General features: G+C 37.1%; 1 protein-coding gene across 2 annotated transcripts in view; it reads left to right on the top strand.

Annotated features, from left to right (window-relative positions):
* Positions 1-26,811, top strand: part of LRP6 (LDL receptor related protein 6) — a 142,729-nt gene that overhangs the window by 39,584 nt on the left and 76,334 nt on the right. For both annotated transcript variants that reach the window (XM_004387319.2, XM_023741577.1), the window contains exon 3: positions 16,474-16,671. In XM_004387319.2, the coding sequence (XP_004387376.1) occupies positions 16,474-16,671 (198 nt within the window). The remainder of the gene's footprint in view (positions 1-16,473; positions 16,672-26,811) is intronic.

Here is a 26,811-nt window from a genome sequence, read left to right as displayed (position 1 = left end):
ACCCTTCACCCAAGATACCACTTGTCTATTGCCTATTTAATATTTCCCCCCCCCCACCCCTCCCATTCCTCTACTTTCTTGATGCCTCAGCTCTACATATAAAGGGGCGTTTATACGGTGAAACCTGTGAGAGCTGGAACTCAGTGGGACTGCCTTGTTTTTCCAGGTCTTACAAGTTTTCCACCTTCGACAGGGTTCAGTCTTAACACTTTTCTATCACTCTCTGTTAGTGGAAGGTATTTAAGTTTTTTCTCTGACGGGTTATCCGCCTTACATAGCTTCTGGCTTTCTCAGGTTTCACTGTGTATATTTTTGTGTGTGTTGTGTATAAATCAAGTAAAAAGGTTAACCAGTGGGTCTGTGTATTTTGTAAAAGCAGGGTTTTTTGATTATCTTTTCACCAAATTACCAGAAATAGAAATTCTAACTGTTACATTTTTAAATATTGCCTTTTCTTGTTGAGAACACACATTCATGATAGTTAGGCATGATGTTGGTGGGTAACACCGAGTTGATTCCAACTCATGCGAACCCACGTGACAGAATAGAACTGCCCATAGAATTTTCTCGGCTATAATCTTTATGGAAGCAGATCGCCAGGTCTTCTTCCAGTGGAGCAGCTGGATGAGTTCAAACCTCCAACCTTTTGGTTAGCAGCCGAGAGGTTTACTGTTGCGCCACCAGGGCATGATCGTTGGGCATTATTCATTTTTAATGGAGTCCCTCCATGGTGCGAACAGTTAGCATACTCACCTGCTAACTGAAGGACTGGAAGTTTGAGTCCACCCAGAGGTGCCTTGAAAGAAAGCCCTGGTGATCTACTTCTGAAAAATCAGCCATTGAAAATCCTATGGAGCACAGTTCTACTCTGACACATGTTGAGTTGCTATGAGTCAGAGTTGACTAGATGGCAACTGGAAAAAATATGTCAATTTAATGGTTTCTTTTAATTTAAGTAGGACCGTGTAAGTAACTTCAAGGATCATAAAGTGATTTATGATCTAGTATAGATCGGGTTCATTTAGTTTTTATGACTCAATTGTAAATGTCTTCATTAGTCACCTTTGTATGTAATTGTATCTTGTAGGGTGAAAATTATTCCTTCAGTCTAGATTTATTGAAACTAAACATTTCTGAACATTTTTGTTATGGGAAACTGGGTTCAGATTGAGTATATGTACCAGATTAGGGGCTTGTGAAGATTTTGGAAAATTTATTATTTTATCCTTACCTAAACATAGAAATGGAGACCTTGTGGTGCAGTGGTTAAGAGCTCGGCTGCTAACCAATAGGTTGGCAGTTTGAATCCACCAGGCATTCCTTGGAAACCTTATGGGGCAGTTCTGCTCTGTCCTATAGGGTTGCTATGAGTTGGAATTGACTCGATGGCAGTCGGTTTGGTTTTTTGGTTTAAACATAGAAATTACATACTTTGGATTGTAATACCATAAAATTGTAGGTGTCTAGTCTGATTGTCTGCTTATGAGATATTTTTTACTTTCCTGACAGAAGAATTTTTGACATCTCGTGTGATGGTTAAGATTGTGTGTCAGCTTGGCTGAGCCATGATTCTCAGTGTTTATATGTGATCACTCCCATGATTGAATTTGCTGTGAGTAGCCAGTCAGATGAAAGGGAGTTTCCTTGGGGGTGTGGCCTACAGACGTTCTGGCTTTTTGCTTACTCTGGATCTGGATCCTGCTGCTGCCTCCTGTCGTCTCACCTCCAGTTCTTGGGACTTGAGCTGTCAGCTTATCTGCTGAACTTGGGATTCGTCGATATTCATAGCCTGTGAGCAGAGCCCTGCTTTCTGATCTGCTGGATCTTGGGATTCATCGACCTTCACAGCCTGTAAGTGGGAGCCCTGCTCTCCGACCTGCTGATCTTGGTCTCGCCAGCTTCTGCGGCTACGTGAATTGGGAGAGGCCTCTACCCTGATCCACAGACTTGGGCCATTCTAGCCTCCACAATCGTGTGAGCTGTTCCCTTGATATAAATCTCTCTCTCTATATATATTTATATGCTTTACTTGTTTTGCTTCTCTAGAGAACCCAGCCTAAGATATCTCGAAAACTGAATATGTTTCCTTGCATTTATTCCCACCTAATTAAAATGAGTTCTGTCTTCTACCCTTCACTCCGTTTAAAAATTACATTCCAGAAAGCATTATAAATGTGTTTCAGGCCAGGCACAGCAATAAAATTACATTTGTAAGGAAATAGTGAACGGTATATAATAACCTGGTATTGGTTTTCATGATTTTTGATGAATAGCAGATGTGCATACTATAGCAAAGTGGAAGTGTAACCACATATATTTAATTCTCCTTCAATGCCAAGTAAATTTGTTTATCCTCTCTTAACTGAAAGCAAAAATAGAACCCATTGAAGCAAAAATAAATTAGGGGCCAAATAGACTATGTTAATTGGAGAGCTAGTAATAATTGTTGCTGAAGGCCAATTTCTCCTTTATGAGACTGTGACCTGCCTTTTGAGAAGCCAAGGGAATATTTATCAGACACTCTGTGCATTTCCCAGTGCATACTAAAACTGGCTTTTAAGTATGATGCTGATAAAAGCCCCACAGCTACAGTAGTTGAATTTAGCAAGTTTACTGTTAAATATTTTAGGTAACCATAGGTTTCCAAGGTGGGTTAGCTGCAAAAACAAAACAACCAAACCCAGTCAGCACAACTCCTTAATATGTGCATACCTTTTTTTTTTTTTTCCTGGGAGGAGTAGGGAAGAGTCCAAAATAAAATAATGAAATAGTCAAGGAGTTTACCTCATGGTTTAATTTTTAAAAGACTAGCTTAAAGCAAGGTTCTCAAGCCTCAGTGTCAGCTAATGTTCTTTTTTTTCCTTTTTTTTTTTTATTGTGGTGAAAACATACACACCAAAACATCCACTGACACAACTTCCATGTGTATAACTCAATGAGTTTCATTACATTTTTCATGCCGTGCCACCATTATTGCTGTCCTCATCCCACCAGCAGTGACTTAAACTCAGTGCCCGCGCAAAACAAAAACTCCCTTTTTCCCCTTCTCCCTCCCACTGCTGGTAACCATTAATAATCTTTGGTTTCTATATATCTGCTTATTTCATATAAGGGAAATCATATAGTATTTTGTCCTTTTGCAACTGACTTATTTCACTCAGCATAATCTTTTCAAGGTTCACCCATGTTGTGTCATGCGTCAGAACTTCGTTTCTTTTTACGGCTGCATAATGGTTCATTGTATGTATATGCCACATTTTGCTTATCCATTTGTCAGTTGATGGACATTTCGGTTATTTCTATCCGTTGCCTATTGTGAAAAGTGCTGCAGTGAACATTGGTGTGCAGGTTTCTGTTTGCATTCTTGCCTTCACTTCTTCTGGGTATATACCTATGATTGGGATTGCTGGGTGGTACGCCACAGTGATTGCACATTTTACATTCCCACCAGCAGTGGATGAGGGTTTCAGTTTCTTCACAGCCTTGCTAACACTTATACTTTTCCTTTTTTTCTTTTTAATCATTGCCATCCTAGTGGAATTGTAGCCTTGGTGGTATAGTGGTTAAGAGCTCGGCTGCTAACCAAAAGGTTGGCAGTTCAAATCCACCAGTCACTCCTTGGAAACCCAATAAGGCAGTTCTGCTCTGTCCTGTAGGGTCTCTGTGAGTTGGAACCAACTTGACGGCACCTAACAACAACAACAACAACAATCCTAGCGGAGGTGAGGTGGTATCTTATTGTGGTTTTGATTTGCATCTCCCTAATGGCTAATGATGTTGAGCATCTTTTCCATGTGCTTGTTGGCCATTTGAATATTTGCTTTGGTGAACTGTTTGTTAAAGTCCTTTGCCCATTGTTTTGATTGGGTTGTTTGTCTTACTGTTGTTAAGTTGTAGAAGTTTATATATATTTTGAATATTAGGCTCTTATCTAATACATATGGTTCCTGAAAATTTTCTCCCAATCTGTAGATTGTCTTTTCACTTTATTGATAAAGTCCTTTGATGTTCAGAAGTATTTAATTTTTACAAGGTCCCATCTATCTATTTTATCTTTTGCTGCTTGGGCTTTTATGATCATATCTGATTATCTTTTGCTAAACATTAGGTCCCACAGCTGTCTAAGAATTTTATTATTTTAGTTTTCGCATTTAGGTCCTTAACCCATTTTGAATTGGTTTTTGTGTATGGTGTGAGTCATGATTCCTGATTCATTCTTTAGCATGTAGAAATCCAGTTTTCCCATTTATGGAAAAGAATCTTCCTTCCATTGAATGGACTTAGCACTCTTATTGAAAGTCAGTTGACCATGGATGTATGGATTTATTTCTGGACTTTAAATTCTACTCCATTGATCTGTATGCCTATTATTATACCAGTACCAGGCTATTTAAATACTGTAGCTTTTTAGTATGTTTTGAAAGCAGGAAGTGTGAGTCCTTCTTCTTAACTCTTCTTCAAGATTGCTTTAACTATTCGAAGCCTCTTGCCATTCCATATAAATTTGAGGATAGACTTTTCCATTTCTGCAAATAAGGCTGTTGGAATTTAATGGGTGTCACATTGAATTTGTAGATTGCTTTGGGTAGTATTGACATCTTAACTATATTAAGCCTTCCAATCCATTTGGTCCTTCCATTCATTTAGTTCTTCTTTAATTTGTTTTAGTAGTGTTTTATGATTTTCTGTGTATAAGTCTTTCACCTTTCTAGTTAAATTTATACTTAGGTAATTTATTCTTTTAGATGCTATTGTAAATGCTTATGTTTTCTTAATTTCCTTTTCAGGTTGCTCATTGCTGATATATAGAAGCCCGACTGATTTTTGTGGATTGACCTTGTACTCTGCCACTTTGATGAATTCGTTTATTAGTTCTAATAGCTTTCTTGTAGAATCTTTGAGTTTGTCTATGTGTGGGATCATGTCATCTGCAGAAAGGGATAGTTTTACTTCCTCCTTCCAGATTTGAGTACCTTTTTTTTTTACCCCCTAGCCTAGTTGCTCTGGCTAGGACTTCTACAGTGATGTTCAGTAGTAGTGATGAGAGTGGGCATCCCTGTCTTGTTCTTGATCTTAATGAGAAGGCTCTCAGTCTTCTCCATTGGGTATGATGTTAGCTGTGGATATAGAAAATGTTTATGCTGTATCCCAGGTATTTTCTTTTTTCCTGCATCTTGAAGTCTGTGTTCTGCTGGCAGTCTGATGTTTTCCATTCTGCTAGTTGATCTTTAAACAAAACCTTAACAAGTTTCCTTTACCGTCTGATGCCTTTTTTCTTCTTTTTCTAATGTTAACTCTGCCTTAAAAGTAGCAGCCCCTAAATATTGTTCTTTATTAAATCTGCCATCCAAGACCTTCAGCAGTTGTGCTTTACTGTGTAACCTGATTTTTTCAAATTCTCTTATGTCTTAACAGTTACACCCAGAGTCTGTGTATCTTTTATATATTTAATGCCGGGAAAGGCCTTCCCTCAGCTCTCTTGATGACCTAGTTGACATTCATTGGTAACATGTTGCTTTCCATTGGTAACTCTACCCTAGCTACGTAAAGTTTCTGGAAATTTTGAAGCCATACAAATATTTTGAAAAATGACCAAAAAAGACTTAGAAAGTTAAATTTTTTAAATTGTCTTTATAATAGATTGATGTAAAAAATCGGAGAATTAGAAAAGTTTATTGGAAAATTTTTAAGCTCTTCTGTAAAACTTTACTTTGAGTTTTTCTAGGCCAGTTTTTCTTTTTGATACCTAGCGTGAATTTTTACTTTCTTAAAGCACCTAGTGTATTAGAGTCTTAGATTTATAGAGGTATTGTATAGTTTTCAAGGAGCCCTGGTGGTACAGTGGTTAAGTGCTTGGCTGCTAACCTAAAGGGCGGTGGTTCAAACCAGCTGCTCCATGGGAGAAAGATGCGGCAGTCTGCTTCTGTAAAGATTTACAGCCTTGGAGACCCTATGGGGAAGTTCTACTCTCTGTCCTATGGGGTTGCGATGAGTTGGAATCGACTTGATGGCAACGGTCTGTATATTTTTCCCCAGGTCTGTATCACAAGTGCTTGAGAACAGAGCCTGCTACTCTTGTTTTGCAGTTGCACTTTACCAGGGGGTACAAATTGGTATTCATTTAACAATAGTAAAATATGGTCACTCAGCTTTGTTCCCTAACCCAAATAAAGTCCACAGATAATCATAATGAAGCTAGAGTAGATCATCCCTTGGAGGACAAATTCATTTTAATCCACAGATGCTTATTGGATGTTTTCTTTCCTCTCTCCAGGGTTCTTCCCCTCCACTCAGGCTGAGTAATGAATTTGGATTTGCAAAATGGAATTTCCAGTGAGACTGAGTGGCTATAGTTCTCCAACATCACATCCCTGTACAGTGTCCTCTGAGCAGGGCCCAATAGCTTCCACTCCTTCAGGATCACCTTTAGTGCTGCAACCCTGCATACCATGAATGTCTCTTTCTTGGCTCTCTAGGGCCCCTTGCAATTTTTCGGCTCCTTCTGGAGAAAGGCAAAGTCTCATAAAGCAGATTCTGAGACTGAAGCCTGGAGGGAAAGGTAGCAGGGCTGCTGCAGAGACCCAAGCTAAAAGCCCCATTATCGTACCAGCTCATCACATAGACTGGAGACACACCCACTTGTTAACATTTTAGACATAACATTTATCTCTTTCTGTCAGACTCTGTTTCCTGTTCCTTTCCTTGGACACATAATTCAGCTACCCTTGGGGAAATATGCTAAATGAGGATTTGGTTACCAATTTCACTAACGACTAAAAATGAGTTCTAAGCTTTACAGAACAGCAAACCGAAGCAAAAGGGCCTTGCTTTTTGCACAAAAATCCTGAATACTCGCAGCATTGGTGAAGAATAATACAATTTTTAGAAACTAGAAGGATCTTGCATAGTGTAGTCTGGAATCTTAATGCTGACTGATGAATTCCAGGCATATTTAGAGGTTTTTAATTTGGATTGAGGCAGGCATACAGAGAATACAACCTGTATGCCCTTCTGTCTTATTGATATCCTCTATTTTAGCTTAGTTCCCTACAGATTGGTAGTGGATCTTCTGATACTGTTACTTATTACAGTAACCTGAACTGTGACTGATACAGATATTGTTCAGTAGTCAGGACTGAGTTTGTTTAAACATCCTTACAGTAAGATCGACCTGAGTGAGTAAATCCACATCTTCTCAGTTTTTATATATAGGAAGGCTGAAGTGAAAATGAAAGCTGTAATACAATTAATTCATAACTGTCTTTTTAAGCCTTCATTAATTTATTGATGATAGACACATAAGTGACACTCAGAACTTGGTTGGAAAATAAAGATACGAAATCTGTTTCTTATATAACTAACATTTTTCCTTTGAAGTCTAATCACGAGCAGACAACTGTTAGTAATCTGAAAGTGCAGTTTTTGAAAGGAGTCTCCTCAGAGATTGTAGAAAAAGTATGTGCATGGAGATAAACCTGCAATCATGTAGACTCTGTACTGTGTTTAGCAGAATTGAGGAAGACTTTGGAAATGTGTGTGTTTGCCTGAAGAATGAATGATAAAACTGTTTGTAAGATATATGTAGCGGATGAGAAGCATCACACAAAAGCATCCTGCACTTTTGTCAAAACTCATGGAACTCCACAGCAGAAAGAGTGAACCATAATCTGGGCAAATATTAAAAACAATCGTTTTAAGAGGTTGGGGGATCCCAGGATGGAATGCAGACTATGACAGAAGAATCTAACTCTGTTAAAACGTATGAAACAACCCACTGAAGGGGGTAGGGTGAAAAAGTGCTGACCTAAGTAACTTTGGACATGAGTTGAGTCTGTGAAACTAAGGTGAAGGAGCTGTACATAAACACTGAAAAGGGTGTTTCCCATGGGGTACAGGTTAACAATTCTGAAACCACTATATATATATATGTGTATATATATATATGTATATATATGTATGTATGTATATATGCTGGAATTAAACAATTAGCTAAAATGGATGGCAGATGGGGGGAGCCAGGTTTTTCACTGTTGGAGTGGGAGATTATAGACAAGCAAGGTGAGGAGGCTAAAATGTTCCATGTGGTAATAGATTAGAGTTGGAGATAACAGTATGAACTCATATTTAGCTTAATATAAGTGCAGTATACATTTTAAATGAATCTAGTTCATTACCCTCTGAAAGCAATAAAAAATAAAGTCTCAGCCCTGGGATTAGTCTGTGCCGTTGAATCTATTCTGACTCATGGTGAACCCATGTGTTACAGAGTAGAACTGCTCCATAGGGTTTTCTTGGCTATAATCTTTATGGAAGCATATTGCCAGGCCTTCTTTCCACAGTGCTGCTGGGAGAGTTTGAACCGCCAACCTTTCAGTTAGTAGATGAGTGCAAACCATTTGTGCCACCCAAGGAACTGAGAGTAATACACTGTTTTTTGTTTTGTTTTATTTTTAAATTAAGATAGTAGTAGTGGAAAAGTCTGTTATAGTTTATCTTTTCAGCATTTGTTTTAAGAAGTATTGCAGGATTTATCAAATCTCACAGACTGGGCATGGGAGGAGGTTAACCACAGAAGGACACAAGGGAATTTTACAGGGCCATGAAACAGTTCTGTATCTGGATTGTGGTGGCGGTACACAGCTGTATGCGTTTGTCAATCATAATACCATACACTAAAAACAGTGATTTTTTTTGTATATAAATTATACCTCAATTAAAATAAGGAAAAAGAGCTTTTGTAAACAACAGCAAAAACTTCTGAACCATAACCAAAAATTAACCTCATGAATAGGGTTAAAAAAAAAAAAAATCATCCGTGTTGTTAGGTGCCCTCAATTCGGTTCCCGCTCATAGTGATCCTGTGTACAACAGAACAAAACACTGCCCGGTCCTGCACCATCCTCACAGTTGTTGCTTTTAAATTTTGATGAAGTCTAGTTTGTAATTTGTTTTTTTCTTTTAGGAATGGTGCTTTTGGTTTTTTGATGTTAAATCTAAGACATCCTTGCCTAACCTAATGTCGCAAAGATTTTCTCTTATGTTTTTTTCTAGAAGTTTTATGTCTTAGGTTTTACATTTAGGTCTGTGATCCATTTTGAGTTTTTTTTTTTTAATAATCCTTTTATGGTTTTAGAATCAGAGTAATGCTGGCTGCATAAAATACACGGGTATTTATTGTTCTCTCCTCTTCTGTTTTTTTGGAAGGATTTGCCTAGAATTGGTATTATTTCTTCTTGAAATATTTGGTAGAATTTACCAGTTCATCCATCTAGACCTTTACTTTTCCTTATTGGAAGTTTTTTTTTTAAAAAAATAATGTTTTCCTGTGTTTAAGGTGAAAGTTTACACAGCAAGTTAGGTTCCCATTTAATAAATTTTTACACAAACTATTCAGTGATATTGGTTACATTTTTCACAATGTAACCAATATTACTGAATAATGAATCATTCTCATTCATTCCATTCTTGTTGTACCATTTCAGGTACTCTAGTTTTCCTGTCCCTCTTACCTCTCATTTTTGGTTTAGAGATATTGTTGACTGTTTGGCCTCATGTAATGATTTTTTAAAGGAGCACAGTACTCACGGGTGATATTCTTTTATTTTACGAGCCAATCTCTTATTTAGCTAAAAGGTGATTAAGGGATTTTGGTTTAAGGTTTAAACAGTATCTAGGGTAGAAGTCTCGGGGAGTTCTCTAGTCTCAACAGGTCCACTGAGTGTGAACTTCTTAAGAATTTGAGTTCTGTTCCACATTTTTCTCCCGTTCTGTCAGGATCCATCTATTATGGCCCTGATCAAAATGGTCGGTAGTGGTAGCCAGGCACCATCTAGTTCTTCCGGTCTCAGGGTAGATGAGGCCGTGGTTCATATAAAGTATTAGTCCTGTAGACTACTGTCTTCTCTGAGTCTTTGATTTTCTTCTTTCTCTTTTGTTCTGGACAAGTAGAAACCAACAGTTGTATCTTAGATTGCCGCTTGCAACTTTTGGGACCCCAGACACTACTCACCACACTGGGATGTAGAACACACACTTTATGAGCCATATTATGCCAATTAACTAAGTTGTCCCATGAGACTGTGGTCCTAAGCCTTCAAACCTAGAAAGCCAATCTTGTGAGGTGTTTGGTTATGTCTAAGAAATAGCCATACCTGTGTCCCCTTTATTATATATATGAATACACATGCATGCACACACATTCCTGTATGTACATATGCCTATAGATACATCTGTGTGTACCACATGGCTTAGTCATCTAGTGCTGCTGTTAACAGAATTACCACAAGTGGATGGTTTTAACAAACAGAAGTTTATTCTCAGTCTGGTAGGCTAGACATCCAAACTCAGGGCATCAGCTCCAGGGGAAGGCTTTCTCTGTCAGCTCTGCAGGAAGAACCTTGTCATCAATTGTCCCCTGGACTAGGAGCTTCTCTGCAGGAATCCTGGGTCCAAAGGACGCGCTCTGCTCCCAGCGCTGCTTTTTTGGTGGTATGAGGTCCCTCTGTCTCTCTGCTCACTTTTGTCTTTTATATCTCGAAGGAGATTGTCTAAAGACACAGTCCAATCTTGTAGATTGAGTCCTGCCTCATTAACGTAACTGCTGCCTATCCCATGTCATTAACATCATAAAGGCAGGATTCACAACACATAGGAAAATCACATCAAATGACAAAATGGTGGATAATCACACAATACTGGGAATCATGGCCTAGCCAAATTGATACACAATGATACACATTGATATTTTGGGGGGATGTGATTCAACCATGACACCACATATTCATACCCTACACATATATGCCTGTATACGTATTTGTGTAACCACACATATATTTTTTGGTTGTTGTTGGTATTGTTGGAAATTTTTAAATTATGAATTTAATTTCTTAAATATGTGAGATATATTCTTCATCTGGAAGCTTTGGTGATTTATATCTTTAAGTTGTTGAATTTTGGGTGGTAAAGTTGTTTGTAAGGGTTTTTCATTATATACTTTTAATGCTTATATGGTCTGTAGTAATATCTTCTCTTTCATTCTTGATATTGGCTTCTCTTTTTCTTGGTCATTCCAACTAGAATTTTATAAATTTTATTAATACTTTTAAAGAACCCGCTTTTGGTTTCTTTGATTTTTTTTTTCCCTCCTGCTGTTTTCCCAGTTTCAGTTTTTTTCTTTCTAATGTAAGCATTTAATGTTATCATTATCCTTATAAGTACTTTTTAGCTACTTTTCAGAGCATTTATGTTGTGTTTTTATTTTTATTCATTTAAAAATATTTTCTAATTTCCCTTGTGACTTTTTTTTAAACTCAGGTTATAAAATCCAAGACCACCTTCAGGTTTGATAATTGATCAGAAGGACTCACAGAACTCACTGAAAGCTGTTGTAATCATGATTACAATTTATTACAAGGAGATTAAAATCGGCCAATGCAAGTGCATAGGACAAGGTTCTGGAATGTTCCAAGCTCAGAGCTTCCAGTTGTCTTCTCCCAGTGGAGCTGTGTAAACAATGTTAACTTTTTCCAGCAAATGATGTGTGACAATATGCATGGAGTGTTGCCAACCAGGGAAGCTCACCTGAGTCTTGGTGTCCAGAGTTTTTATTGAGGCTCAGTCGTGTAGACACGATTGCTTGCTTATGTGGCTGACCTTAGTTTCCAGCCCCTTTGGAAGCTGAGCTGATACCATGTGGCCCAAAGCCTCCACCGTAAATTGCATTGTTAGCATAGACTGTCTGATGTGGCCCCAGACCCCCACTGTAAATCACATTGTTAGCATGGACTATCTGGTGTGGCTCAAGGCCCCAGACGCTCTTATCAGGCAGGACATCACAAGGATTGAGAGATTACCATCTCAGGAGCCAAGAGCAAAGGCCAGACCTCTCTTTGGGCAAGGTTAGTCTTTTATTACACATGTGTATTTAGAAGTGTATTGGTTAATTTCCAAGTTTGTAGCATTTTCCAGATATTTTTCTGTTATAGAGATCTAGTCCAATTCTGTTGTGGTCAGAGAACATACTTTGTGTGATTTCAGTTCTTTGTTTTATGGTCCATATTTGGTCTATCTTGGAAAATATTCCATATGTATTTGAGAAGAATATTTTGCTGTTTTGTGATGTTTTCTTCTTTTCCTGTACACTGGGATATTTTTGTCTAAGATTAGAATTATTTGGTCATTGAAAGATTTTTAGAACTCACCAGTAAATATCTGGGCTATGTCTCTCCACCTCTCCCAAACCTGGGAAACAAGTTGCTCTTTCAATTTTATTAATAATTGTAGCTCTGTCCATATTTTAAAAATATTCCTCTGGACTCAATTTTGTTAGGTCTTCCCTGCCCTGCACCTCTCCCCCCAGTCCCCCCCGAACACACACACTTTTCTCTCTGGTATTTTTGCTTTTACTATGCAGCCATCACCATCTGAATTTTTTCATCACCCTTAACAGAAGCTCAGTGCCCCTAGGAACCACTGGTAACCACTAATAAACTTTGGTCTCTGTACATTTGCCTATTCTAGGTATTTCAAATGAGTGGGATCATCACAATATTTGTCCTTTTTATTTCATTCAGCATAGTATTTTCAAGGTTCATCCATGTTGTAGCATGTATCAGGACTTCATTTCTCTTTATGGTAGACTAATATTCCACTGTATGTACATAAACATTTTGTTTATCCATTCATGTGTTGATGGACAGTTAGGTTGTTTCCACCTTTGGCTGTCGTGAATAGTGCTGCACTGAACATTTATGCACGTGCATCTGTTTGCGTTCCTGCTTTCAGTTCTTTTGGGAATATACCTAGAAGTGAAATTGCTGGGTCATATGATAATTCTGTTTAATTTTTTGAGGTACTGCCAAACTTTTTTTGATAGTGGCTGCACCATTTTACATTCCCACCAATATTTTTTTTCTTTTACCTTGTAATAGCCATCCTAATGGGGGTGAGGTGGTGTCCCATTGTGGTTTTGATTTACATTTTTCTAATGACTAATGATGTTGAGCCTCTTTTCATGTGCTTGTTGGCCATTTGTATATCTTTGGTGAAATGTTTATTGAAGTCTTTTGCCTGTTTTTTGATTGGGTTGTTTGTCTTTTTTTGCTCAGTTGTAGGACTTTATATATTCTAGAAATTACACCTGATAGATGGTTTCCAAAATTTTTAGCCCAGTCTCTATGTTGTATCTTCACTTTGTTGATAAAGTCCTTTGATGCGCAGATGGTTTTAATGTTTATGAAGTCAGGTTTATCTGTTTTGTCTTTTACTGCTCCTGTTTTGGTGTCATGTCTAAAAACTGATAGTCAGAAACTAGATCGTGAAGCATTACTGCATGTTTTCTTTTATGAGTTTTATGGTTTTAGTTCTTAAATTTAGGTCCTTGATCCATTTTTAGTTAACTTTTGTATATGATATGAGGCAGCTTCATTCTTTTGCACGTGGAAATTCCGTTGTCGCAGCACCATTTATTAAGCAGATTATTCTTTACCCATTGGATGTACTTAGCATCCTCGTCAAAAACCAATTAACTATAGAAGTATGTGTTTATTTTTGGATTCTCAATTCTATTCCATTGGTCTATCAGTCAGACATTCAACTACTAGCCAAAAGATAGACATTTTGCACCGTCCAGAAACACTTTAGTAGGCCTGAGATATGCTTCTAAGAGGTCACAGCCTTGAAAATCCTGTGGAGCAGTTCTGCTCTGCACACATGGGGTCTATGTAAGTCGCAATCAACTTGATGGCAGCTAACAACAGCAACATATGTCTATCATTAGACAGTATCAAACTTGATTACTGTAGCTTTATAGTATGTTTTGCGATTGGGAAGTGTGAGTCCTCCTGCTTTGTTCTTTTTCAAGATTGCTTTGGCTATCTGGGGCCCCTTTCAGTGCCATATAAATATGAGGATTGGGTTTTCCATTTCTGCAAAGAAAGCTTTTGGAATTTTGATGGAGATTGCATTGAATTTATAGATTGCTTTGGCTAGTATCTTAAAAATAATTACCTTTTCCAGTCAATGAATGCAGAATGCCCTTCGTTAATTTAGGTCTTCTTTAATTTCTTTTAGTAATGTTTTATAGTTTTCAGTGTATCTTTCTTTTTTATGGTTTCATTTTTTGTCCATTTTAAACAAGTATGTAACTATGTCATATTTACAATAAGATAAACAAAGAAGAACATGATGAACACGGATATATCCACTGCACAGGCAAAGCAGTTAAACCTTTCCAGTACTGTTTATTTCTACATATAGTGCTTGCCTCCTCTCTTACACCGTAGATCATATCTAATTCTTTAGTTTTTTTTTAAGGATATGAAATAGAGCATGACTTTAAGTAGCTCTTCCTTCCTCCCAGTGGGTTTGCAAAGTATACTAGGATTTTAATTTGATAAATTTTTGAGAGTTGGATTAGAAATTAATTTGTGATCTGGTTCCATTTTCTTTTCTTTGTTATTTCTACTTAAGGAATAAAATCTTTCCTGTAGATTTGAGATTTTCAAATGATTTTGTTCAAAAAATTTTCTCCTCTACCTGCTGTTCACCTCTGGTAGGTCGCTATTAGTGGGAATTGACTTGATGGCATACAACAACAACAACTCCAGCATATTGTTAAACATTTTAAGTATTGTTTATGTAGAATTTATTGACAATTAGTATGTCATCCATTGGTTTTGGTTTCAGTTCTTCTACAAACTATTTAAATTATTTACTTATTTAAATCATAATCCTTTTCTAACTGGGGAGTAAATTTTAAATGTTCACTTAACTAAAAACATGTTTCTCGTGCTGTCTTTTTTTTTTTAATTTGATTAACTGTTTATTCTGTGTTTTTTTTTCTGGGGTTACCTTGAAGTTTAATTGTTCTTTTGACCTGTTTACCCTCAGGTGAAATCAGAGGTAACTTATTTTTGCCTGTTGGCCCTAGATAGTTTCCAAGTAGCTCTAAAATTAGTACCATTATCAGGAGACTGGGACTTTTCTCAGGAGTCTCAGGCAGAAATTGCATCAGTAATTCTGTTAGTGAATTTTGATGCCCTCCCTGTTTTGGAAGATGGGAGTACTGGGGTATGTTGGCCTATTGTAAGTCTCTGAATAAGATTTCAGACTTTTCTCTGCTGATTTATGTGAATTTTAAAAATAAGTGATGGCTTTTATTTTCAGAGGTGCTTAAAAACTTGGAAGCACTTAGAAGTACAGCAGTTTTCCCTAATGAAAACTCAGAATTAACCATTGCTTTTTGAGTAATGTAGTTTTGTTTAAGGTATGAGGGCTTTTAAAATATTGAGCTCTTACCTGGTTGGATCTGCTGTAAGGAGAAAAGAATTTTTAGAATTATTTAAAAAAAAAAAAAAACACTAGTTTTACGGTCCCTTTTACACTTTATTTAGCATAGCCAAGAGTTGATTCAATTTACCTGTGTCAAAGTAACACAGTGTCAAAGTATATGACAAAATAGAACTTCTCCGTAAGGTTTCCTAGGCCAGTTTTCCCAGTAAATAATGTTTTTGTAGCATTTTCCTCACCTGATTAGTCCAGGATTGTGTACTTCATGTAATTGTCATGCTTCTTTATTCTCTTTTAATCTGGAACAGCTCTTCAACCTTTCTTTGACTTTCACGACAGTGGTATTTTCAAAGACTGGTTCTTTTTTTTTGGCTTCAACAAACAAATTTATTCTCGCGGTTAAGGAGGCTAGAAGTCTGAATTCAGGGCGCCAGCTCTAGGGGAAGGCTTTCTCTCTCTTTTGGCTCCAGGGGAAGGTCTGTGTCTCCTTTCAGTATCTGTGGGCCCAGCATTCCTTGGAGATCTCCATGTGTCTTGGCATCAGTCTTCCCCTGGGTCTAGAAAGTTCTCAGCGCAGGGACCCTGGGTCCAAAGGATGCACTCCTCTCCCAGCTCGTCTTTCTTGGTTGTAGGAGGTCCGTCCGCAAAGGCTAATTGTTTTGTAGAGTGTCCTTCAAGTTCAGTCTCCATGTTTGTTTCCTCATAGTTTGATTCAGGTTATGCATTTTTGGCAGGAACTCTACATTATAGTACATAAAAGATGGTATGTTCATTTCAGTGTATCACAACAAGAAGTACATGATACCAAGTAGTTAACTTATGGATAAATTATATGACTTGGTTAAGGTGGTGTCCACCAGGTTTATTGTCTCTAAAGTTATCATTTTTTTCTTTGTCATTAATAAGTAATCTGTGGGGAGGTAACATTGAGACATTGTAACTATCTTGTTTCCCAATAAACTTTGATCCAGCGGTTCTTATGTCTTTGATGAGTTTTGTCTAAATTAGTTATTACTTTGGTGGTTGCAAAATGGCAGATGCTAAGATTATGATAACAATTTCTAGGGTTTCGGTTTTAGTGTTCTTGAGAGCTCTTTATTTAATAGTGATAGTTGTAAAGACTTGCCTGTTAGATGCTTAGGTCATGGCTTTTTAGTTTTTGTGATTTTTTTTTTTTTTTTTTAGGTTCATGTACTGGACAGACTGGGGAGAAGTGCCAAAGATAGAACGTGCTGGAATGGATGGTTCAAGTCGCTTCGTTATAATAAACACTGAAATTTACTGGCCAAATGGACTGACTTTAGATTATGAGGAACGGAAGCTTTATTGGGCAGATGCAAAACTTAATTTCATCCATAAATCAAATCTGGATGGAACAAATCGGTAAGATTATCTTATGTTTTTTATTTTATTTTTTTAACTTTAAGAAAACTCCATGATGGCTTACTATAGTAATCAAATTAGGAAGCCTAATTTTATTAAGAAGAAGGTAGTGTATTTTCAGATGTCAAAGAGGAAGAACAGCAGACTTTTAGTTTTTTCTTAAAAAAAGTAATTACATTTCTTATCTTGGTAGCATTGAGAGTTTATGGACTGTGTTTTCTGCTTATTCTAAGCGAATGTCATTTTTTAGTGGTTCTAACCCAAGGGTATTACTTCTGGTGCCTCCAGGGTATTTGGAAATGTGGGGAATTTTGGTTAATACAACGATTGGGAGTGGTACTGGCATTTTAATTCCTTGGGGTGGGGGGGATACTAAATATCCTATAATGTGTTGGAAATCCAATAAACAGAGAATTGTCTCTCTCAGAATTACTGTTAGAGTCTCCCAGTGCCGCTTGAGGAAGCTCTTTTGATATAATACCTAGACTAGGACAGGGGTCAGCTAGCTTTTTCTGTTAAGGACTAGATAGTAAATATTTTAGACTTATGGATATAATCTCTGTTGCAACTAGTCACCTCTGCTCTTATAGTGCAAAAATAGCCATAGATAATGCATAAGGGAATGGGCTTGGCTGTGTTCCAGTAAAACTTTATTTATAAAAATAGTCTGGCCTGTGGACTGCAATTTGCTGACTCCCTGACTAGGAAAAAGAACCGGTATCATGTCCACTACTCAAGTATTCGAGGAAGACACAGTCTATAAGACTTGAATGTGCAGTTTCTACTCAGATCATGTTCAGATTTTAAAGACACTTTATATTTGCATTCTTGTTTGAAACGTTATTAATTATGATTGTATTGATTATCCAGCAGAAACAGAGAGTCTTCGGTGGTTGAAGGGATTTTCAAAGTGTAAAGATTTGTAAACTCTGAACTGTGAATATGGGAGCATTTTAAAAGTATTGAAAACCAGGAAAAGTTTAAAGAATTCATTAAAATTAACGTTTGTATTCATGGAATTGGAGTATTCTTTGCCTGGTTTCAAAAGAATGAAACAGTTTATAAGATTGATTTAAAAACTATTAGAAATATGTGTTAAAAAGGTAGTAAGTATATGATGAATATAAAAACACATAATTGCTGTGTTTGAGTTTCAAATTTGACTTTGAGAGGGATTCTGGGAAAATAACTATGGCCATGTTATAGTGTTTTATTTTTTTAAATTTCCTCTGAATACCTACACAGAAACTGACAGAAACTAGACAGTAAGTTCAAAAGCAGTGATGAAATTGAATCTAACCCAGAACACAAGGAGGTAAGGGAAAACCACCAACAACCATAATATTTTCATGGTTATCACAGTCTATGCAGGAGTGAGCAGAGAGAGTCACTGGGGTGTCTCATGGGACTTAAGAGCAGGAGAGCTCCTAAATAGCTTCAGCTATTTACTAGACAATGTAGTGGGCTATTTTAAGAACAACAGCTGAAATGGCCGGGTGGGGGTTTGCTCACTCCAATATCAAGTGCAGTGTGACCATGCTAAAGATAGAATAGAGCAGTCTAGCCCTAATGAACTCTAGAAATGTACCTACCAGGGTTCTTTTCCAGGATAGAGCATCAAATTGAGTAGAAACAAAATTGAGCCAGGACAGTAGTAGAATCTACTGAGCAGGACAGGGATAACAGAGAGGAAGGAAAGAGAAGGTTCACATAAGTATGGGGAGATCTCAGAAAGCAGGCTGCCGTATTTTTGAACAGTACATGAAAACAGCAGAAGAGGGAATTCTGTAAAGCTAGAAGAACTACCTCAAATGCCTCTTCTAAGAGTTTAGGTAAACTAATTTCACATAAACATGAACAACAGAAAAGTATCAAGGTGAAATCCCATTTAAAGTTTTTATGAAAGGAAAAAAGAACGAGGAACAGAACAATATTCCTTCATACAGTGGAAGAACCCCAGAAAGACGTGACAATAGAACAGATCAAAACTCTCTTTTAAAAAAGCTCTAAAAGTCGTTGAGAAACCAGCCTTATATGAAAGAACAACATAACTCAAAATTAGAAAATTCAGATGTGAGCTGACAGAACTCAGGAAAGAATTACAAATAAAAGAAAAAAAATGATTTCATAAATAAAGTCTGAACTAAAAGGAACACAAGAGTGAATAACCAGAAAAGGCCTTTAAGTAGAAGTTGAAAAGCAGGAGTAAGATCAAAAAGATAAAAAGGATTTGAGAGAAGGTGACAAATATAGACGATAGGCAAAGAAGATACAACTTACAGATAAAAAGAGTCTTTTTGGAAGAAAACCAAAGCAAGGGAACGGAACAAATATGAAAAACTGTAATTCAGGAAAACTTTCCTTAAATAAAAGAAGATTTGAAACTACAGATTGCAAGAGAACGCTCTGTCCCTGGAACTGTGTAGAACTATGTAACCAGAGCAAATAACATCAAGACATATTCTTGTAAAATTATTTTAAAGGAAAAGAAAAATTCTGGGTTGCTATAAAAAATGAGTAAATGACTTAAAAGGGAAAGAAACTGGATTAGCATTAGGTTTTCTAATAGCAACACTCTATGCCAAAAGAAAACAGAGCAGTATATTTAGGATACTCAAGGGAGAGAAAGTATGAACCAAGGATTTATATCTAGCAAAATTGACTTTCATGGATAAAGTCATAGACAAACTATTATCTACATGCAAGAAATCAGGGAATATTGTTTCCCTGAGTCCTTCCTGAGAAATATACTAGAGAATGAGCTTTCAGTGAAGAGTGAGACATCAAAATAAGGCTTTGTGGTGCCAATTCAACATATAATTACTTGTAGAATTAAGGTAAAGGAAGATTAAAATTGAGAGAGTATAGTATGTAATGGCTGTACATTTAGATAATATAGATAAAGTACAGCTATAAAAAACTGGAGGGAGAATAGAGGTAATATAGGCAAATATTTTGTTAAACTCATCATAGTTACTACATTGTCATAGGTGTTAGTGTTGTTCTTCTGAGGCTGTGTCCAATATTGGAGCCAGTGAATGAGTAACTATGGGATATGTTAATTCTATTCCTCCGGCATATGCAGAATTCTTGGTGTGGAAGAAGGAAATATAGATGTACTACAGTCAAGATTAAGTAAAAAAACAAACAAAAAAACCAGTAATCCTGAGTTTGAATTGAAAATGTTAGCGTGAACTCATTAGGTATTTTATCTTAAAAAGATACTTATATACAAATACATATATTTGTCTCTTGTGACCCCAGAAGTTGTTAGATGCCGTCAAGTTGGCCCTGACTCATGGCGATCCCATGTGTGAAGAGGACTAGAAAAAATGACTAGCAGCGGGCATCTGTAGTACCTAGATTGTAGTCTTAGGAAACTATTCCATCGGAAAAGAAACCAAGCCTTCCTGGAGAAACTACTGATTATAGGTCTTGGGCAAGAAGTGTACAACATGAGCTAAAACATTGTGTCATACCAGATAGCGGGGAAGCTATTAAAGATTACTTGAGTCATTTTGAGGGAGCCCTGGTGGCGCAGTGGTTAAAGTGATCGACTGCTAACTGAAGAGTCGGCGGTTTGAAACTACCAGCAGCTCCTTCTGAGAGAGATGTGGCAGTCTGCTTCTGTAGAGATTTACAACCTTGGAAACTCCGTGAGGTCGCAATAAGTCAGAATCAACTTGACGGCAGTTGGGTTTTGGGTTTGGTTTAGAGTCATTTTGAAGGAGCCCTGGTGGTGCAGTCGTTAAGTGCTCAGCTGCTAACCAAAAGGTCGGCGGTTTGAACCCACCAGCTGCTCCGCGGGAGAAAAGACCTGGCAGTCTGCTCCTGTAAAGATTGCAGCTTAAGAAACTATGAGGCAGTTCTACTCTGTCATACAGGGTTGCTATGAGTCAGTATTGATTTGACAGCACACAACAACAGTCATTTCAGGACTCAAGAAGTAACTCAAGAAGCCTCCCAGTGGCCAAAGATTGATTGAAACTTAACAAGCATGCTTAAATGAATTCATAATGATATTTAAAAAAAGGAATTTTTCGCTTTCAGAGGATGATAGGGAAACTAATTCATTACCTTGAACATTGGTAAATAAAAAGAAAGAATCAAGTATTTATCTTGCCTTTCCTATATCAGTGTACTACTGGCTAACAAAATAGTAGCTATGGGAAGCTAGTCCAGCTAATGAATGAAAAAGAAATGATAAAATTAGAATATCACCATTTTACAACTTCCAGTGAACTAATGGATGTAGACAGTGAGCATCAACAGCAGCTGAATAATAACATCACAAAAAGAGAAAGAACAGACATTATTCCCCTTTGGATGGAAAAACACAGCACCATCTGTAGTTTTGTCAAAGGGATCAGTTGAACATAAGTTTGATCAAGAGACTGTATCCTGCTGGCCATTTCCAGGAAAAACAGAGGACTGTGGAACATACTGAACTGCACCATGTGTATGCTGTCAGCGGGTGTGGACATACAAGTCAAGTATCCTCGGTCCTTCAGCAGTTAAAAGAGACTTAAAAAATGTATCAGATGAAAAAAAAATCGTGGGCTAAACTAATTTTTCTATGAATATACATTTGGGTGACAAAACTAAAGAAAGAAAAGGAAATGACTTACTATAAAGTCAGAATAATGATTACTTTTGTGGAGAGGGAGAGATATTGGGACAGGGTACACAAAGGGACTTGCAGGGTGGTTGGCAAAGATCTCTTTCTTGATCTGGGTGAAGGTTAAAAGGGTGTTTGCCTTATGGAAAGTCACTTGTCCTGTGTAGCTTTCTTTGTTTGTGATTTATTTTACAATAAAAAGATTGTATCTTAAGTTTCCCAGCAGCTAGGGTAAATGAGTTACCAGCACACATTATTGGAAAGGTGGAAACTTACGAGTTCTTTAGGAGAGAAGTTTTTCATTGTATTAAATTTGAGAATAAATTTTTCACATGGGACCAGTAAGGGATATAATGGATGTTTGTTAGTGCGTGCGCGCGCGCGCGTGGGTGAATTCCATGACTTCCCTGCAGTGGTCTCTGTTTAAATTTGAGGGGCATGATTCAATAAAAGTAATTCTACAAGTGTCTAAGCTAATGTTATTCAAGATTGTAATCTTTTGGCACTTAAGTGTAGACCATATGGTATCAGGGGAAGGGATGAGCTCTATTAACTCCTCAATGGTTTTCCCTTAAACATCACTTCTCTAATTGTTGCTTTTGATAAGAGCATGTAGGAGAACAGTTTAAATTAAATTCTTATAGAGAGCTTCTATCTGTGTTACTCATTCATGGTGGATCTATATATGTTTTAGAAATGAAATGAACCGCTGTCACATTTGAGTAATTTGAAAGCTGCTTGAGTGGAAGGGTATCTTATCTGGGAATGAAGGTGATCCATGTTAACCCTTTTTCTTGTGACTTGCCAGCTTTGGAGACATTTCCAACCACGTTCTCTTTTGCCACCTTTCATGATGGCAAGATGTTTACTTTCTGAGGGGTTGGCTGGTGACTGATTCAAGTCAATCCACTGAGTCCTAAGAGGATAGTTCCCAAGGCACTGCGGGAAGGTTTTGGCTTTTCTGTTAAACAGAAGTGCCTTTTTGTCACAAAAGCACCCGGATGCCTGGAGTTAAGGTGGCTATCTTATAACCATGAGAAGACAAGCTTTAGGAGAAAAGTCAGTGAATGGGCTAAAGATAATTTGGAGACTAAAGATCCTTGATTCTAGATCCTCAGTGAGTGATCTTCGTACATCTGTGGGATCAACATTGACATCACCTAACTTTAAAATTAAATAAGAAATAAGTTTATGATTTTAGTCAGGGTTGCTGAGTTTTCTGTTACTTGCTGCTAAAAGCATTCTGGTTAGCATGACAGATTGTTTCTTTGTTTTCTATTTAACGCCAGTTGACTATATCTCAAAGATCTGTATATCCTACATGTGCCTCTTGTCTCTTGCTTGCTTTGTTTTGCTTTTGTTGCTGAATTACACTGATAAAGTGTTTTTCAATAACCTTACCTTGAAAACTTGACTCTTGTGATTAGGAATTAAAAATTTCCACAGAAAGGCCCTTTTTTCCAGTGTATTTTGTTTTTCTTCAGTGTCATCAAGGCAGGTTAAAAGAGTGCACTTACACCTTCCGCTTTTCCTGGGCTGCTTGACATTGGTAATATAATCTTTTCAGAAAGTAAAGGGTGGTAAAGATGTGGCAGAAATGGTGAAGATCCTAGCTCAGGGTCAGTTGTAAATCTTCATAGCAGAGCAGATGATGACACTGGTTTAGATAGGACGCACTAGAGATTATCATTCCTTACAATAGTAGTTTTTTTTCTTTCCACCTCATTTTTTTTTCCTGAGGAAAGAATAAAAATAAGATGGGAATCTAGAAATTTAACATTGGCATTGTTTGTGTTTTTCAGTTAAGAAATTTCTCATTTTACTACATGAGTGGTTTTGTAAATGCACTTTTTGAATACACATTTTGCTTCAAATCAATAGAATTAGTATGTATTATATAGAAATGAATGAAAGTGGTTCAGAAAAGGGATAAAAATATTGTCTTTTTTAAAAGAAAGACTTAATGAAACAGGAGGGAAAGTATTTTTTCTAAAGGCCTTTGGTTATTCCTGTCATTTTTTTAATATTCAGACTTTGATATATCACTTTTAAGCTTTTTAGCCAAAAATGCATTTGTACAGCTTTGATGATTGCCGGTTACTTGGGTACTGAAGTGGGTTGGATGTTGTAGGATACTATGTGATGTTTTGGCCTTTGTTTTAAAAGACGGAACGGAAATATTCTCAGTCTTGTGCAGATATGCTATGGTTCACCCACCTTAGAGGATGATTTCATAATTTTCCCTTGGATATTTAAGGCAATATGTTCTATCAGCTTTTCCCTCAAAACTAAAGAGCGAAGTGATTTTTGTTTATTACTGTGGCCACTGTCACTACTTTAATATTTGTATTACAGTATTAATTACTGCAGTGAAATGCATGGATCTTAAGTGTACAATGGAGGGCATTTTGACAAATACATATTGTGTCACCCACATCCCATGAAGATATAGAACATTTTTATCATCTCAGAAAGTTCTTTATTGCCCCCCCTTTCAGTCAGTTCACACACCCTATAAGTAACCAAAAGGAAGCCCTGGTAGCGCAATGGTTTAAGTGCTTGGCTGCTAAATGAAAGGTTGGCGGTTCAGACCCACCAGCCATTCTGCAGGAGAAAGATGTGGCAGTCTGCTTCTGTAAAGATTACGGCCTTGGAAACCCTATGGGGCAGTTCTACTCTGTCCTATACGGTCGCTATGAGTCGGACTCGACTCAGTGGCAACGACGTATAAGTAATCATTCTGATTTCTGTTACCATAGATTAGTTTTACTTACTGCGTGTACTCTTCTGTTTGGTTTCTTTCATTCAGCATGATAGTCCTAACATTTATCCGTGTTGTGTTTTGAAAGTTCTTTTTCTTCTTTTTAATTACTGAGTATTACACTATCAGAGGTATATATTATGATTACCTTATTTGCTCTTTTTTAAATAAAAGCTTTAAAATACTATTTAGAATAGCTTCAAAAATAAACGACTAAAGAATAAATTTTACAAAAGACATACAAAAACTTTACCATAAAAACTACAAAACAGAAATTAAATATGTAAATAAATGGAGAGCTATATAATATGTATGAATTGGAAGACTCAGCATATTGTTAAGATGGCAGTTTCTTCCCTAGACTGATCTACAGATTCAGCAGGAGTTCAGTGAAAATGCCAGCAGACTTTTTTTTTTTTTTTTTTTTAAAGAAAATAACAAGTTGATTCTAAAATGTATATGGAAATGCCAGGGGCTGAGAATAGCTCAGCTGGTTTTGTAAGATTAAAAAAAAAGTGAGGACTTACCACCTATTTCAAGACTTTACTATAAAGCTACAGTAATTAAGAGAGTAAGGTGCTGAGTCTAACAATTTAAAGAGATCAGTGGAACAAAATGGAGATTAAAAAAAATAGATGCATATGTATATGGTTAATTAAACTTAACAAAGGTGCGAAGGTTATTCAACGGGAAAAATTAAAATCTTTTAACAAATGGTACTGGAATAACTGGATACACTATTGACCCCTCACTCAAACTACACGTAAAAATTAGTTTAAGATGGATGGTAGAACAAAATATAAAAACTAAGATTAAGACTTTCTGTGACTTCTTGAAAGGACCCCTGGTGGCGCAATGGTTAAGCCCTCGGCTGCTAACTGAAAGGTGGGCGGTACATACCCACCCGGTGGCTCAGTGGGAGAAAGACCTGGTGATCTCTCTCATAAAGATTACCACCTAGAAAACTCTACAGGACAGTTTCCCTCTGTCACATGGGGTTGCTGTGAGTTGAAATCAACTCAGTGGCACCTAACAACATAACTTCTTGAAAAAAAAAACATCTTGGGTAAGCAAAGATATCTTCGGTTTTTTGGACAAAAGAGATTTGAAATCAGCTGTTATATAGCTTTTCTAAGAATTGAATGGTGATACTCTTTCTGACTTGTTAGTCAGCAGACATAAAATTCACATCAAATTGCAATAAAAACTTTAAAATTCCTACTTTCAGTCTCAGTGCTTAGCATATTGCAGACCAGTAACCAGTAGCTCTCTGAGTAGCAGTGTTACACATATTCACCAGGAATTTACAGTTAAACCTGTCAAATGAAAAACAAGTCCAGTCTTTAATAGGGAAATGCTTTATTCACAAAGAAAAGTGGGGAAGGGAAAGGAACTACTGTAATAGTGGGAATGGGGAACTACTGCAGTAGGGAGACTAATCCGACCATAAGATCTGCAAGCCTCTCAAAGAGTTAGAGAAAAAAGAATTTTGTTTTACAGAGACTGAGAGTAAACAAGGTTAAAAAAAAAAAAAAAAGGATAGTAAATCAGAATGTTTTATGCTGAGGCCAGCATATTTTCTTTTCCAGGGAGACGCTTAAAGAGGGATTGTATGTTAGCTCAGGTCGAGGGTGGGCCAAAGTTCAGGGACTTGGGGGAAGGAGAGAAGCGTAACCCTTTCAAGACTCACGGGACATAGGTATCCCACCCACTTTTTATGCCCCTGGAGTTCTTTGGAAAGAAGGTAGCCTGATTTTAACATGTTTATCCTCAAGGTGGTGGGAACCTTTTGAAATGTGTGAAACACAGAAATCCTGAGTGGGAGCCTCATTTTGTGTCGACTGAGCACTGTCTTAGGTGATGCCTCCCAGATGTGTGAATTTTCCAAACTGTTGACAGGTTTGCCTTTATTTCTGTGAGATAAGCCTCTTCACTGTATTTCCCAGTTGCTGTGTTCTTGTGAGAACATATTTGTCTCGAGAATAAGTTATTGCCAGTCTTCATTCAGTCATAGTGGCCATTTTCTCCTTTATGCCATTCATAGTTTCCAGGTGTTACTGGCTCCTTTCTTTTCTAGCTTCTGAATAGTAAATAATGCCTTTATAATAAGTAATAAGGCATTGCAGTTGGACTTTTCAAGAGATTGGAACTCCTGTAAGTTATATATTCAGTCTTGGGGCCTAATCATTGCTTCCACACGTAGCAGATGGAATGCACCCCTGTGAGCAGTTCTGCAGTATTCCAGGGCAGCTGTTCCTGCTTCTTAGCTGTTAGTACACGTTTATTACAATGAAGAATTACATAGTAGTGGTAATTTTCCTGATATTCAGATTCTTTTAGTTTTATTTATTTGGCCTGTCAGTACTGCTTTTGCAGTAATGAAAAATGCATTGTAGTGGTAATTTTCCTGACATTAAAAATCCTCTGGCTTTATTTATTTGGGCTGTAAGTACTGCTTTTGCAGTAAGGAAGAATGCATTGTACCATGTTTTGAAAAGTTTCATGAAAAATAATAAAGCTAAGAGGAGACTTGAATAGACTGTATGTGCAGTCATTGTCAGGTGCCTTCATGTTTTGCAAATTTTCAAGAAATAAAATTAAAAAAAAAAAAAAATTATAATTGATGCCTGTCGGCAGGATTTACATCATCCATGGTCTCCATGGTCCACTGGGACATATGTGATCCCAGGTAATGGGCATCAAAATCCATAACTCGTAACAAAAATTCTGAATTGGTCCTTTAATCAGTGTGCTTTCGTTA

This window comes from Trichechus manatus, unplaced genomic scaffold (assembly GCF_000243295.1).
Source record: "Trichechus manatus latirostris isolate Lorelei unplaced genomic scaffold, TriManLat1.0 scaffold00184, whole genome shotgun sequence".
NCBI classification, from domain to species: domain Eukaryota; kingdom Metazoa; phylum Chordata; class Mammalia; order Sirenia; family Trichechidae; genus Trichechus; species Trichechus manatus.
This window is presented reverse-complemented; position numbering and strand designations above follow the sequence as displayed.